This window comes from Procambarus clarkii, chromosome 66 (genome assembly GCF_040958095.1).
Source record: "Procambarus clarkii isolate CNS0578487 chromosome 66, FALCON_Pclarkii_2.0, whole genome shotgun sequence".
Classification (NCBI taxonomy): Eukaryota; Metazoa; Arthropoda; class Malacostraca; order Decapoda; family Cambaridae; genus Procambarus; species Procambarus clarkii.
This window is the reverse complement of record NC_091215.1, coordinates 27,345,192-27,358,073: the sequence shown is the minus strand read 5'-3', so window position 1 is coordinate 27,358,073 and position 12,882 is coordinate 27,345,192. Positions and strand designations below refer to the sequence as shown.

Sequence of the window (12,882 nt, the reverse complement as noted above, 5' to 3'; positions counted from 1 at the left end):
CTTCTGATCTCAAGAAAGAGTACCAACGATGTCATTATTAGTTTGCTTTATATAATCTACCAGCCCGTCCTCCAAAAATGGGGTGGTAAATGTAAGAAGACAAATAAGTGCAATTATATACTATTCATAGCAGTTAGAAATTATACTTATTTTCACTTAGTATTAAATCATAGTCAAATATATTGTAAATATTTGAGTTTACCTAAAAAACAGAATAGAAAACCACAACCTCACCTAACCGTCTTAGTTTTTGAAGATAATAATTTTATTGCTTCTTAATTACAATTAGTACTTAACCTATAGCTATATTGATATTACAGTTTTATAAAACTAATAAAACAAAACTAAAATATATCAAAAAATTGTAAAGTAACTCAGGATATTTTAAAATTTTGTATAAAATCTATATTGTTTAATAAAACTGAAAAAGAAATTTTTGATATTTAAAACTTGTGTTTAACATCTTGAAATAGAAAACTTCATCCTAAAATTCTGAGTGACGAGAATTTAAATTAGGGGAAGAAGTTGGGTAAATGTAACAGCCCCATAAGTGCAATTAATCACTGTTTATGCCAGTAAGACAGTGTACTTATTACACTTAGTATTAAATCGTACTGTCAATTCATGGGTTGCATCTACACATCCCTTGACAAAAATGAATTCCCTCGTGGCTTCTTCATTTACCTGCAGTTGTGAGGCGGGACTAAAGAGCCGAAGCTCAACCCTCGCAAGCACAACTGGGCGAGTGAATGAACCATGCGTGTATGTATTATTCATCATCAATGCCAGACACGCTCACAGGCAAGTTGTCGTGGGACTGGTTCATCATATTGATGATAAAGTTTAAGCACGGGTATGAATAGCCCGTAATGGTTCATCAAGTGAATCTGCAGCCTTACAGACGAGGCTCGCATCTAGTGCCACAGTTTGCTGGATAAAGATCAAGAGAGGAGTATTTGGACGGTTGCTATGATTACCTATTGTTCACCTTGACCTATATAAATTCTATATCCCAGAGACGCTTCCTTCTTGACAGTGGCTATTTGGTCGTCATAAATTTGTGGCGACGTTTTTTGTTTAATAAGTTATACCATCAACTATATACTATACCATCAATTATCCATCAACTTTTTGTATCTTACCTTGTATATATGTACTTAACCTGAATAAATATTTGTATTTGTATAATATATGTATATCCAATGTTTCGTGGTGATATATGAACACCTAATTTGGCACCATGGAAGTACTTTAAAAATAATTCGTTTTGTCGGGGGACAGGAAGCCTGTATGTATAATATATAGCGAATATTATACTTTATAAGTTATACAATCCTTGAGCAAACTGCAGCTGTATTATACGTAAGTTATTAATTAACCTTGACCACAATGCACACAACAGGCGAGTATAATTATTATGAGGACAATGTTTTATGACCAAACCTTCATTGTCTGAACTGAGTATTGCACTGTGTTAATAGCCCAACACATCAGATTGATTACTGTACTGGCTTGGTAGCCTAGTACCAGCTTGATTACTGTACTGGCTTAGTAGCCTAGCACCAGCTTGATTACTGTTCTGGCTTGGTAGCCTAGTACCAGCTTGATTACTGTACTGGCTTAGTAGCCTAGTACCAGCTTGATTACTGTACTGGCTTAGTAGCCTAGTACCAGCTTGATTACTGTACTGGCTTGGTAGCCTAGTACCAGCTTGATTACTGTACTGGCTTAGTAGCCTAGTACCAGCTTGATTACTGTACTGGCTTGGTAGCCTAGTACCAGCTTGATTACTGTACTGGCTTGGTAGCCTAGTACCAGCTTGATTACTGTACTGGCTTGGTAGCCTAGTACCAGCTTGATTACTGTACTGGCTTGGTAGCCTAGTACCAGCTTGATTACTGTACTGGCTTGGTAGCCTAGTACCAGCTTGATTACTGTACTGGCTTGGTAGCCTAGTACCAGCTTGATTACTGTACTGGCTTGGTAGCCTAGTACCAGCTTGATTACTGTACTGGCTTAGTAGCCTAGTACCAGCTTGATTACTGTACTGGCTTAGTAGCCTAGTACCAGCTTGATTACTGTACTGGCTTGGTAGCCTAGCACCACCTTGATTACTGTACTGGCTTAGTAGCCTAGTACCAGCTTGATTACTGTACTGGCTTAGTAGCCTAGTACCAGCTTGATTACTGTACTGGCTTGGTAGCCTAGCACCACCTTGATTACTGTACTGGCTTGGTAGCCTAGTACCAGCTTGATTACTGTACTGGCTTAGTAACCTAGTACCAGCTTGATTACTGTACTGGCTTAGTAGCCTAGTACCAGCTTGATTACTGTACTGGCTTGGTAGCCTAGCACCACCTTGATTACTGTACTGGCTTAGTAGCCTAGTACCAGCTTGATTACTGTACTGGCTTAGTAGCCTAGTACCAGCTTGATTACTGTACTGGCTTGGTAGCCTAGCACCACCTTGATTACTGTACTGGCTTGGTAGCCTAGTACCAGCTTGATTACTGTACTGGCTTAGTAGCCTAGTACCAGCTTGATTACTGTACTGGCTTAGTAGCCTAGTACCAGCTTGATTACTGTACTGGCTTGGTAGCCTAGTACCAGCTTGATTACTGTACTGGCTTGGTAGCCTAGTACCAGCTTGATTACTGTACTGGCTTAGTAGCCTAGTACCAGCTTGATTACTGTACTGGCTTAGTAGCCTAGTACCAGCTTGATTACTGTACTGGCTTAGTAGCCTAGTACCAGCTTGATTACTGTACTGGCTTAGTAGCCTAGTACCAGCTTGATTACTGTACTGGCTTAGTAGCCTAGTACCAGCTTGATTACTGTACTGGCTTAGTAGCCTAGTACCAGCTTGATTACTGTACTGGCTTGGTAGCCTAGTACCAGCTTGATTACTGTACTGGCTTAGTAGCCTAACACCTGCTTGATTACTGTTCTGGCTTGGTAGCCTAGTACCAGCTTGATTACTGTACTGGCTTAGTAGCCTAACACCTGCTTGATTACTGTTCTGGCTTGGTAGCCTAGCACCACCTTGATTACTGTTCTGGCTTAGGAGCCTAACACAAACTTGATTACCATAATGGGTTAGCAACCCAGCACCAGCTTGATTACTGTACTGGCTTAGTAGCCTAGCACCACCTTGATTACTCTACTGGCTTAGAAGCCTAGCACCACCTTGATTACTGTACTGGCTTAGAAGCCTAGCACCACCTTGATTACTGTACTGGCTTAGTAGCCTAGCACCAGCTTGATTACTGTACTGGCTTAGTAACCTAACACCAACTTGATTACCATAATGGGTTAGCAACCCAGCACCAGCTTGATTACTGTACTGGCTTAGTAACCTAACACCAACTTGATTACCATAATGGGTTAGCAACCCAGCACCAGCTTGATTACTGTACTGGCTTAGTAGCCTAACACCAACTTGATTACCATAATGGGTTAGCAACCCAGCACCAGCTTGATTACCACAAATGAAGACTAGAGAGTAGCCTAAACCATGAGAGAGGAGAGCGCCACAGGTAAGGTGGTGCACGTGGTGTAGGGGCACGGCCCTGACCAGGTGGACGAGCAGGTGCACCACTGCCGTGTGGCACAACCTTAATACTAATGCAGCTTTCACTTGATCTGATACCAGTATTCCCCCTTCACTGAGGTGCTGCAGTGTTCCACCAAGTGTAGTGTTCCACCAGGTGGTGCGGTGTGTTCCACTAGGTAGTGCAGTGTGTTCCATAAGGCGGTGCAACATGTTCCACTAGATGGTGCAATGTGTTCCACCAGGTGGTGCAGTGTAATTTCCTAAGTGTAATTACATTAATTGTGTTCCACTAGGTAGTGCAGTGTTACAACTGGTGGTACATGGTATCGTACCTGATGACAGAAGCTCAGCAGAGCCATTAACTTAAGCCATCACTAGGAAAATATATCCAACAAATAATTTATGCATAGTGTGATAACATGTAGCCTGCCCTCCTAACACTCTTAGTATTGTCCGGCAGAGAGTGAACATTATGGTATGATGCTACCCTCTCCCCATAACCACCAGGAAATGAAATAATTTCAATATACACTGCAGCTGGGTTCTGGTGTGCAAACCTCAACGCCTCAATAATTACCCTCCTGGACTCTGCAAAAAGGTAAGCAGACCTTGATTTGTGTTCTTAATTTTATATACTGTACATATATGTATATATGTATATATATATATACTGTACTTTGGTAAAACACCGACATAAGTGAATATGCATTAAAGGTTAATAAGACTTTTATGTACTACAATATTTATTTAATTTCTCAAGTATACATAAAGCAGACTCTGAACAATGAGTTCAGTATTAAGAAAAAAAAAATGAGGTGTGAGGAAATGTAGCAGTAACTTATGTCGCTGCGTTCTACAAAATGCTTCCTCATGACCAAGGCCAGCTCCTCAGCTTCTTTTCATAAACTTGAAAGATTTTTGTAGTAAATTAAAAAAAACAGATAATCAATGTAATTTTATATTATTATTAACTAGACCATCTTTCTTTTTTATATTTTTTGTTGGCTAAAATTTGATGTGATTTACTTAGACTGAGGTGTAGGCACCAGCAACGCTTTTTCTGAACTCTTCACCAACTTTTATGTTCGTTTTTGTGTAAAACTTAAGATAAATAAAAATTTTGTACAAATTAAAAATAATACAGGTACTCTTATTCTTCCTATTTCTTTATACAATTCCATAAATATTGATAATCCATGTTAAAGCTACGATATGTGTGAACATGATGTGTTAAATTGCAAAAATTTATTTTACAGAAAGGTTTTAGGAGAAAAGGAATAATCAAGATTCTAGAAGATAAACTAGTTTAACGATTGACTAATAAGAGTGATTCATGAAAACTTAAGTGCCTCATTCCATCATTCTTAAAAATTACAAAATTACCTTGCACAGCTGGTGTAATTAAATTTAAATGCTTAGGAACATGTGGTTTTCACAGCTCTTGTCACAAAAACCTCATCTCCTTCACTGATAACTCCAGGTAGGTCCAATCCAAGATATATGCCAAAATGTGGATCTTTACTTCCTCCAATGCAACGATATCTGTTTGAAAATAATAAAATATAAGATCATTAAATAGGGAAAGTAAAAATATTCCATTATGCATATTAAGTTATACACTGTGTAACAATGTTTGTTTCTGGGTTGTAAGTCTTATTTTCTGAGCGCTTATTCCTCCAAAGTATAGAAAATGGCTATTATTCCTTCAACATTTGCTTTGGCCTTTGCCTAAGACAGCTTAGGGAAGATGTCTTGAAGTTATCTGAAGGCTACTGACTTATGAAAATGTGTCACAGCTCTTGATTAGGATTTGGTAGCATTCAAGTTCAGTACCTTCAAGACATTTTTCCCAATCTGTACCAGACAAAGATCAAAGCAAGGTTTAAAGGGAATAAAAGCTATATTTTATATACCTGTAGTACTTTGAAGGCATAAGCAATCAAAAAACCACCACCCAGGAACAAAAATTGTTACATTGTGTTATCTTTGTCAAAGAGTAGAGTAGTGCAGTACAGTATGTTAATATGAACCTGAATAAGCATAACACAGCAAGGGCAAGCACATTTAGGTATCTAAACACTAAACACAACAGGTATCAACCAGACCCTTGCATATTTCACACTAATATTACATCTTCTATTAACACAACAAAACCATAAGGAATTCCTAGTGTGGCTACCAAAGGAGCCACCACCCCAGACATGGAATTAATATCACAACCCATAGTACAACAAAATATTTTCACACTTAACGTTTTAAGTGTTTTTAGTGGCTCCTGGTTGGGATCCTTCTTGCCTGTTTCATGGTTGATTGTGGTAAAGATGCACCTGAGAAAAGATACATATACAGTATATAAATTCAGAAAGCAGTTCTTAATTTCTTTACTCTAATAGAGTACAGTATTTACAAATTTAATTTGTAAACAGGAATGCTTAAAAAATAAAAAATGCAAGTAATTAAATGAGGCTGCTTATGCAACCCGTTCTCGCAAATTCGTAAAGTCAATATTGACTTATTAACTACGTGCATAGGTGATATACTTAACATAATAGATACCCTTAAAAAGATTCATAGAAAACACCAACCTTACCTAACCTTGTTAGTATCTTAAGATAAGCATCTTATTGCTTCGTAATTACAATTATTACTTAACCTATACCTATTATAGATTAGGTAATAATTGTAATTACGAAGCAATAAGATGCTTATCTTAACATACTAAGTAGGTTAGGTAAGGTCGGTGTTTTCTATGAATCTTTTTAAGGGTATCTATTATGTTAAGTATGTCACCTATGCACATATTTAATAAGTCAATATTGACTTATTAAATTTGCGAGAACGGGTTGGCTTATAAGTGGTTTACATAGCAACACAGTATAGGAGTTTTGCAGTTTTAGTTATGTATTGTATTGTATTCAGTACTGTATACCTACATTCTGTCAACACAGGGAAACAAAAATTATGCAATCCATCTTCAAGTTTTTTTTATCTTTTGTTGCTAAACTCCTTTATTCTACTGTTTTACCTTCCATTATATTTAAAATGCTTTAGCTGTATTTGTATATTATTTGGTTATACTGTATATATGTATATACAAAAATGTGTTCCATTATTTGCAATAAAAACTAATGCTAGGCATCAACAGCAAAAATTTTAAAATCCTTGATATACTGTATCAGAATCCCTGGTGGAACTGATGAAGTCCTAATTATTCTGTTCAAGTGTGGATCCACTATGCAAAAGCTACATATCACAGTGACAAAATCACCCCAGAAAGAACTCTCAAACAAGGAACAATTGAGGGCCCATGACTAACAACACTGCAAACCAGGCCTAACAGGGCTAAGCAAGCCAGTGTAGGAGAAAAAACAGAAGATGCTTTTTCATCCAGAGCTATAAACCCTTGGAACCACCTATATGCCAAAGCCATAACTGCCAAGACAGTACCTCAGTTCAAAATCCAGTTGGAAAAATGCTCAGGCACAATAAGGGACCTTGGACAAGCCACTGGCTTCCTGTCCTCATCATCCTCGGATAAATTCACGTATATTCAGGTAAATTCAAACATAGTTGTCCCAGCCTGGTGCCGTCTTTTGATAATTACAGTACTGTACTTACTTTATTCAGGTAAATACTGTAATGCAATGCTTGAATTTTAAATTACTCTTAAACAATACTGGCTTTTCTACTTCATTTTTTCTTTCAGGTATATATGAAACGCATGAATATTTAAGCAACAATTAAATGCTTAAATATTCATGCATTTCATTCATTTACAGTATGTACTTGTAATTACCCAATGGTTACTGACTGTATAAAAACACACATTCAGGTACATTACATTATAAAATGTACATTATTTATATGAATTCACCTGAGAGCCACCATATCTCAAGTGGCCTTAATGAGGAACAAAGCCACCATTTAACAGCCTGTGATTCTGAGCACAGTGGCACTGTAATGAGAAAGTCTAAATTAGACTAATAACACATACAATACTCTACCTCATACATGGGCTGACATGTCTGAAAACAGCCTCTCCAATTTTTACATACTCCCACCCATCTTCGTCATAAGGTTCCCTGATTTTATTAACCAATATATTAGGTCGAAAATTCTCGGCAGCAATTTGACACTGCACCCTCCCTTGAAGATCAGCAACACTCTCCTCGGTCATGAGCAAGAACCCAGCTTCATCAGCATACAAGGACTGAAAATAGAAGTTAGTTACAAGAGCACTACTCTTGGTATGTTGCCAAAAAGACATTACAGTAAACACAGCAATTATTTTAGAGGAATATTTAAGTTGAGAGAACCTGCAATTAAAAAATATTTACAGTACTGTTTATTCACTGATAATGTAATAATTGTACAGTACAGTAGTAGTAAATAACAATTAAAATAATAAATAACAATTTAAACAAAAATACTGTAAATAAGAAATTAATTACAAATAACTAACAATAACAATAAAAAATATTAAAAACACTAAACTAATTAAATAAAAAATTATAATAATATTGATAATAATGAAAAACAAATAATAATAATTATAATAATAATAATATTAAGGCCTGCAAGCTAAAATAACACTAGCAATGTAAAAAAAAGATAATAATAACAACTTAAAATCTTTTATCATGGGCCTTTACATTACATTATCTACAACTGTAAACATAAGCAAGATTATTATTGAAGAACTTAATTGATAACTAAATAAATTAGCAAAAGCCAGAACTTGTGTAATCCTGTACTCCAATGTATTCAACAGATTTGCTTTCCTAATTAAAGGAACAGTAGCTACAAAGATAATTGATTGTTTCCATAAAACAATTGCTATTAAACTTACATGATTATCAGTCCTAAGGAGAGGAAAAGTTTTTATATCATTAACATCTCTCATCCTTGGTGACGGCAGATCTGCATGGTACAAGAGATGACATTTACGTCCTAATATCATCTGAAGCCAGTTGGATGGACCGTCACCACAGTCTAAGCCTGAGGTTTCCTCGCTCCAAACTCTACAAATAAATTTTGTTCATATTAATATATCATTACAAAAATATACTTTGAGCATATGATAAGCTTCTTTCTGACCATGTTATGATGCTGCTTTCATAGCACCATCTATTTCATGGCTCATCAAAGTTCGAGAGAACACATACGATACCTAGGCAACACTGACCATGCACTGGATATTATATCCAGTATATCTGCCGTCACCAAGGATGAGAGATGTTAATGTTATAGAAACTTTTCCTCTCCTTAGAAATGATGACCATGTACTGAATATTATATCCAGTACATGGTCAGTGTTGTTATGTACAGTACAAGGGTATCACTACCCTTGTAGGGGTACCTGGGATCCTCCTGGAACATAATAAATAATAATAAATCTGACCAGGATAACAGATACTCAGAAGGAAGCTCAAACTAGCTTAACTACTTTTCAAAACATTAACTGCAGCTGCACATAATTGCAATAATGGAATGAAATTCACAAATATGATAGGAAATACAATAATTCTGAGGCACTAACAACCGATGATTGGAAGAGGGTCACTGATGATATTTATGTAATATAATAAGTTTTGAGGTAATAATTGTGTCAGAAGTGGCAAACTCACAGGACTTCATCAGAAGCATTCGAGATCAGCGAAGGCAGTCATACACAACCCCTACCAAACTGTAAGAGGCCAAGGGAAGACTATATGAGAGCAACAACAAAATGTTTGAAGATCATAGAGAGAGCAGCATCAGTGGTAAGTGAAATGAGGGCAAAGCACCTAGTTTTTAGTGATTTTAATCAGATAAAAACTGACAAGAGAACAAAGTATTCTAATATATGGAGAGACACATTTACTGAAAATTTTGTATACACTAGAAACAAGTCCAGTTCTTCCTAAAATTTAACATAATGCAAACAAGGGCAAGAGGAGGTGACACACCATCACTGGAAGCTAGCAACCATTACATATTGGGAGCTTACCATTACTACATCTGGGAGCTGAAAGAAGGAAATGGGTTGGAGAGCACATCTATGAGGGAACGAACCTACAACAGACATTACATAAGGGTGAACAACTTTCTTCAAATAGGTGAATGAACTTGAGAGTGAAATACTGTAGTATATAAGATGGAGTATCTACTGTAGTCTGAAAATATGCAAAGGCCTTGGATAAATATATACATCTCAGGAAAGAGGTAGAGAATAAGATAAAGATTAACCTTTAGTTCAATAGGTAAATACAGGAGAAAGATGGTTACAGCACATAACTTACTTCACTGCCATTATCTTATTGTTCTCTTTTACTTCAGAGATGTTAACTTTCAAGTCTTCAATGCCTGGGAACTTAAGAGTCAAAGTGTTGTCTTCAACAACTGGACGTATCAGCACTATAGATGGAATCATGCGTGCAGTGATCATCGTTCCTTTGTTGTTACAAATTATGAAAGATCTGAAAAGATAAAACTAATACTACAGAAGTGCATACAAAATTAATGTAAATACTGAACTAAAAGTTCTTGTAACTCTTTATATGGTACAAGAAGCAAAATAATGACAATAGTAACTGTAGGACCCATGACAGATTACACTAATCAAGTTGTGGAATTGGCATGTGCTTCAAGAGCTCCTTCAAGGTATTTAATAATGTACTTACAGGTAATTTAAATGTCTGTGCAAGACCGTGCATGTGACCACAGGTAAGATATCATCCTATAAGAAACAAAGTAACCAAAATATACTATACATTGATATACATTTGTATCAGTTAACATTAGAAAATATATGCAATACTGTATACTGGTACAGGTATTTAAAATGTCTACCTATACTCTAGTTTTCAGTACAATAATTATTAATGCAACTTGCCTCACTGTGAGGAAACTACATTCTAATAATCTAATTACTTTGAATAGTCTTATATACATTAAAGTTACCAACCTGTCAGTAGTTTCTCCATCCACTAAGCCAACCAATTTTGTCTTAGCTGAGCCGACAACTATTCCACTACACGACTTCACTGGGTATATCATAATCTTCACTACTCTGCCAGCACACTCCCATTTCATATCTTTCACTTCATTCCTGTTTCTGGACACATCAAAGCTAATATTATAAATTATTACTTTTAAAAAGCATTTCCATTTGCTTAATAACCTTTACACATAATACAGCACAAATACTGTAATTAGGTTACAAAGTGGAACCAAATATTTAGTGTGGCTTAAAATCAGATACTGTACATTAGTTGGAACACTTCTTCATGCAGCCCTCTAGGTGCATCCTCTCATTCCTGTCTTACTCTGTTCATGGCTTTATCTTGCTGTTTTTTTTTTTTTACCTAACTATTCTTAATATCACACATACACAAATTCCTAATTTGTCAATCACACATCTCAGGTATATACTTTATATCATCCTATTAGTATAATACATCTTCATTCATGTTGATTTTACACAATCTGTTTCTAAATGCTGCAGTTTTTTTGGCATTGGAATGTTTTTCCTGATTAGATAATTCTATGACATAATCTATGATAATTCAAGAAATGACAATCTTTAATTATACAGTAATTCACTAATTTCCTCCTCCTCCAATGTTATGCACTGAGAAGTGGGCAGCTTTACCTTTGCAGTAACCAACCATTCATCCATATATATATAGCATAATTAAGGTATATTTACATTATACCTCATCCTTATTTGACAAAATGGGCTATTGCCTGAAAATAAGCATATAGTCAAAAGAAACTTAAATAAAAGATATCTTACTTGCGGGGCCTCATGCTGATCTGAGGATGCCGTTTAAAAACAGTTTGATATAATAAAGCAAGTAAAGCAATTCCAGCAGTAATTACTGCAGTTGTGATTATAGTGCGTGTTGAACCCATTGCCATCTATGCATTTGTCACCTGAAACATATAAAACTTAAAAATTAATTAGTTAAAGTGTAACAAGAGAGCAGTATATAGTATATTACATAGTATATGTAAATACACAAGTGTGGGAAGCCAAAGAACGTCCAGGGGGGGGAGGGGGGTAGAAATAGCCTAAGCTACTCTATCCCTTTGAGATGTAATTCTTTCTTGTCTCAATAAACATACTTGAAGTACGCCCAAAAAGGGGGTGGGATAATATTATCAAAAGGATCGAGTATCAGCCGGGGTCAAAACGGAAAAGAAAGCCATGAAGGCAGCAAACATAAGTGCCTCCACCAGCCTCATGTACTGTATACTGACAAACTCTGTAACTGGTTTACTAAAGCTGTAACTTGCTTAGCTAAACATGAGGCTCGGTTCCAGAGCCCATTATACGCCTCTGTAATCTTTGAAATTACATTTTACAGAATGGGTGTGGAGGGCATTATAAATAAACTAAACTAAGTTAAAACAAAAAAAACTTTTGGCGAAGGTTTACCAGAGATGTTGTTGTTATTGGTGAAGGGTCAGGGGCAGCTACAGCACCGAAGAACGGATACGAGCACAATATAATACTATTAATAGTTAAAATCTTCAATTTACCAGGAATATGATTTTTAAATGAAGTTAAGTAATGTGATGGACATAAAGTAACAAAGTCAGAAGTCAGTCTCCACATGTCTGATGAGTGGGTGCCTGAATTTATTTTTATTTATATATATAAGTGTTTTTACATTCTTGTACAGCCAATAGCGCGCATTTGTTTCGGGCAGGCCCTTAATCCTAACTTTCCCCGGAATACGACCCGCTAAATCGTTTAACAAAGGTACCCATTCACTGCTAGGTGAACAGAGGCTACAATCAAGGATTGGCGCCCAGTCAATCCTCCCCGGCCAGGATACAAACCCAGGCCTAAAGCGCTCGCGAAACGCCAGTCGAGTGTTACCGTTTCCCCACGGGGAATGCAAATTAAAAAAAAAAATAATAAATCATAATGATAACGTTTATTTATTTAGGGGGAATAAATTTCTGGGCCCACTCAGAAATAATCGAAACATTATAATAATTCATTTTTTTGTATTAAAAATATAAAACCCATGGCTACTCTATTCCAGTATTAATAAAACAACAGGTGAACGAATAAAGAAGTCAACACCCATATCAGAAGATATTATAATTTATATTTTGTATATATAAGAGATGAAACAAAGTCATAAGCTAGATCGGTGTACTAAACGCTCCTGATGAGGCGGGGCTTTAGCAAATACCTCCCAGTGATTGGCTGTTGCAAGGAATGCCAACACTCTCTATGAATTAAATTCAAGCTAAGCGAAATACTTCCTTTTGCCCATGAATCTCTTTGTTTTGTTCCTGACAGAAATTTCCATCTAACTGAATAATGTAGT

General features: G+C 36.2%; 1 protein-coding gene across 4 annotated transcripts; it reads right to left on the bottom strand.

Moving 5' to 3' along the window:
• Nucleotides 1-4,278: 4,278 nt before the first annotated feature.
• LOC123769246 (mitochondrial amidoxime-reducing component 1) lies at nucleotides 4,279-12,035 on the bottom strand. 4 transcript variants are annotated; one of them, XM_045760295.2, is made up of 8 exons: nucleotides 11,976-12,035; nucleotides 11,331-11,470; nucleotides 10,500-10,649; nucleotides 9,835-10,011; nucleotides 8,403-8,574; nucleotides 7,558-7,763; nucleotides 5,806-5,880; nucleotides 4,279-5,095 (listed from the first exon to the last, which is right to left on the bottom strand). In XM_045760295.2, the coding sequence occupies exons 2-8, from the start codon at nucleotides 11,453-11,455 to the stop codon at nucleotides 4,969-4,971; spliced, it is 1,032 nt and encodes a 343-aa protein (XP_045616251.2). In that variant the 5' UTR covers nucleotides 11,456-11,470; nucleotides 11,976-12,035; the 3' UTR covers nucleotides 4,279-4,968. The 4 variants fall into 4 exon arrangements, with proteins under 4 accessions (XP_045616251.2, XP_045616250.2, XP_045616252.2 ...); XM_045760294.2 differs by having other exon boundaries at nucleotides 11,331-11,485; nucleotides 11,976-12,028; XM_045760296.2 differs by lacking the exon at nucleotides 11,976-12,035 and adding an exon at nucleotides 11,896-11,914.
• Nucleotides 12,036-12,882: the final 847 nt, after the last annotated feature.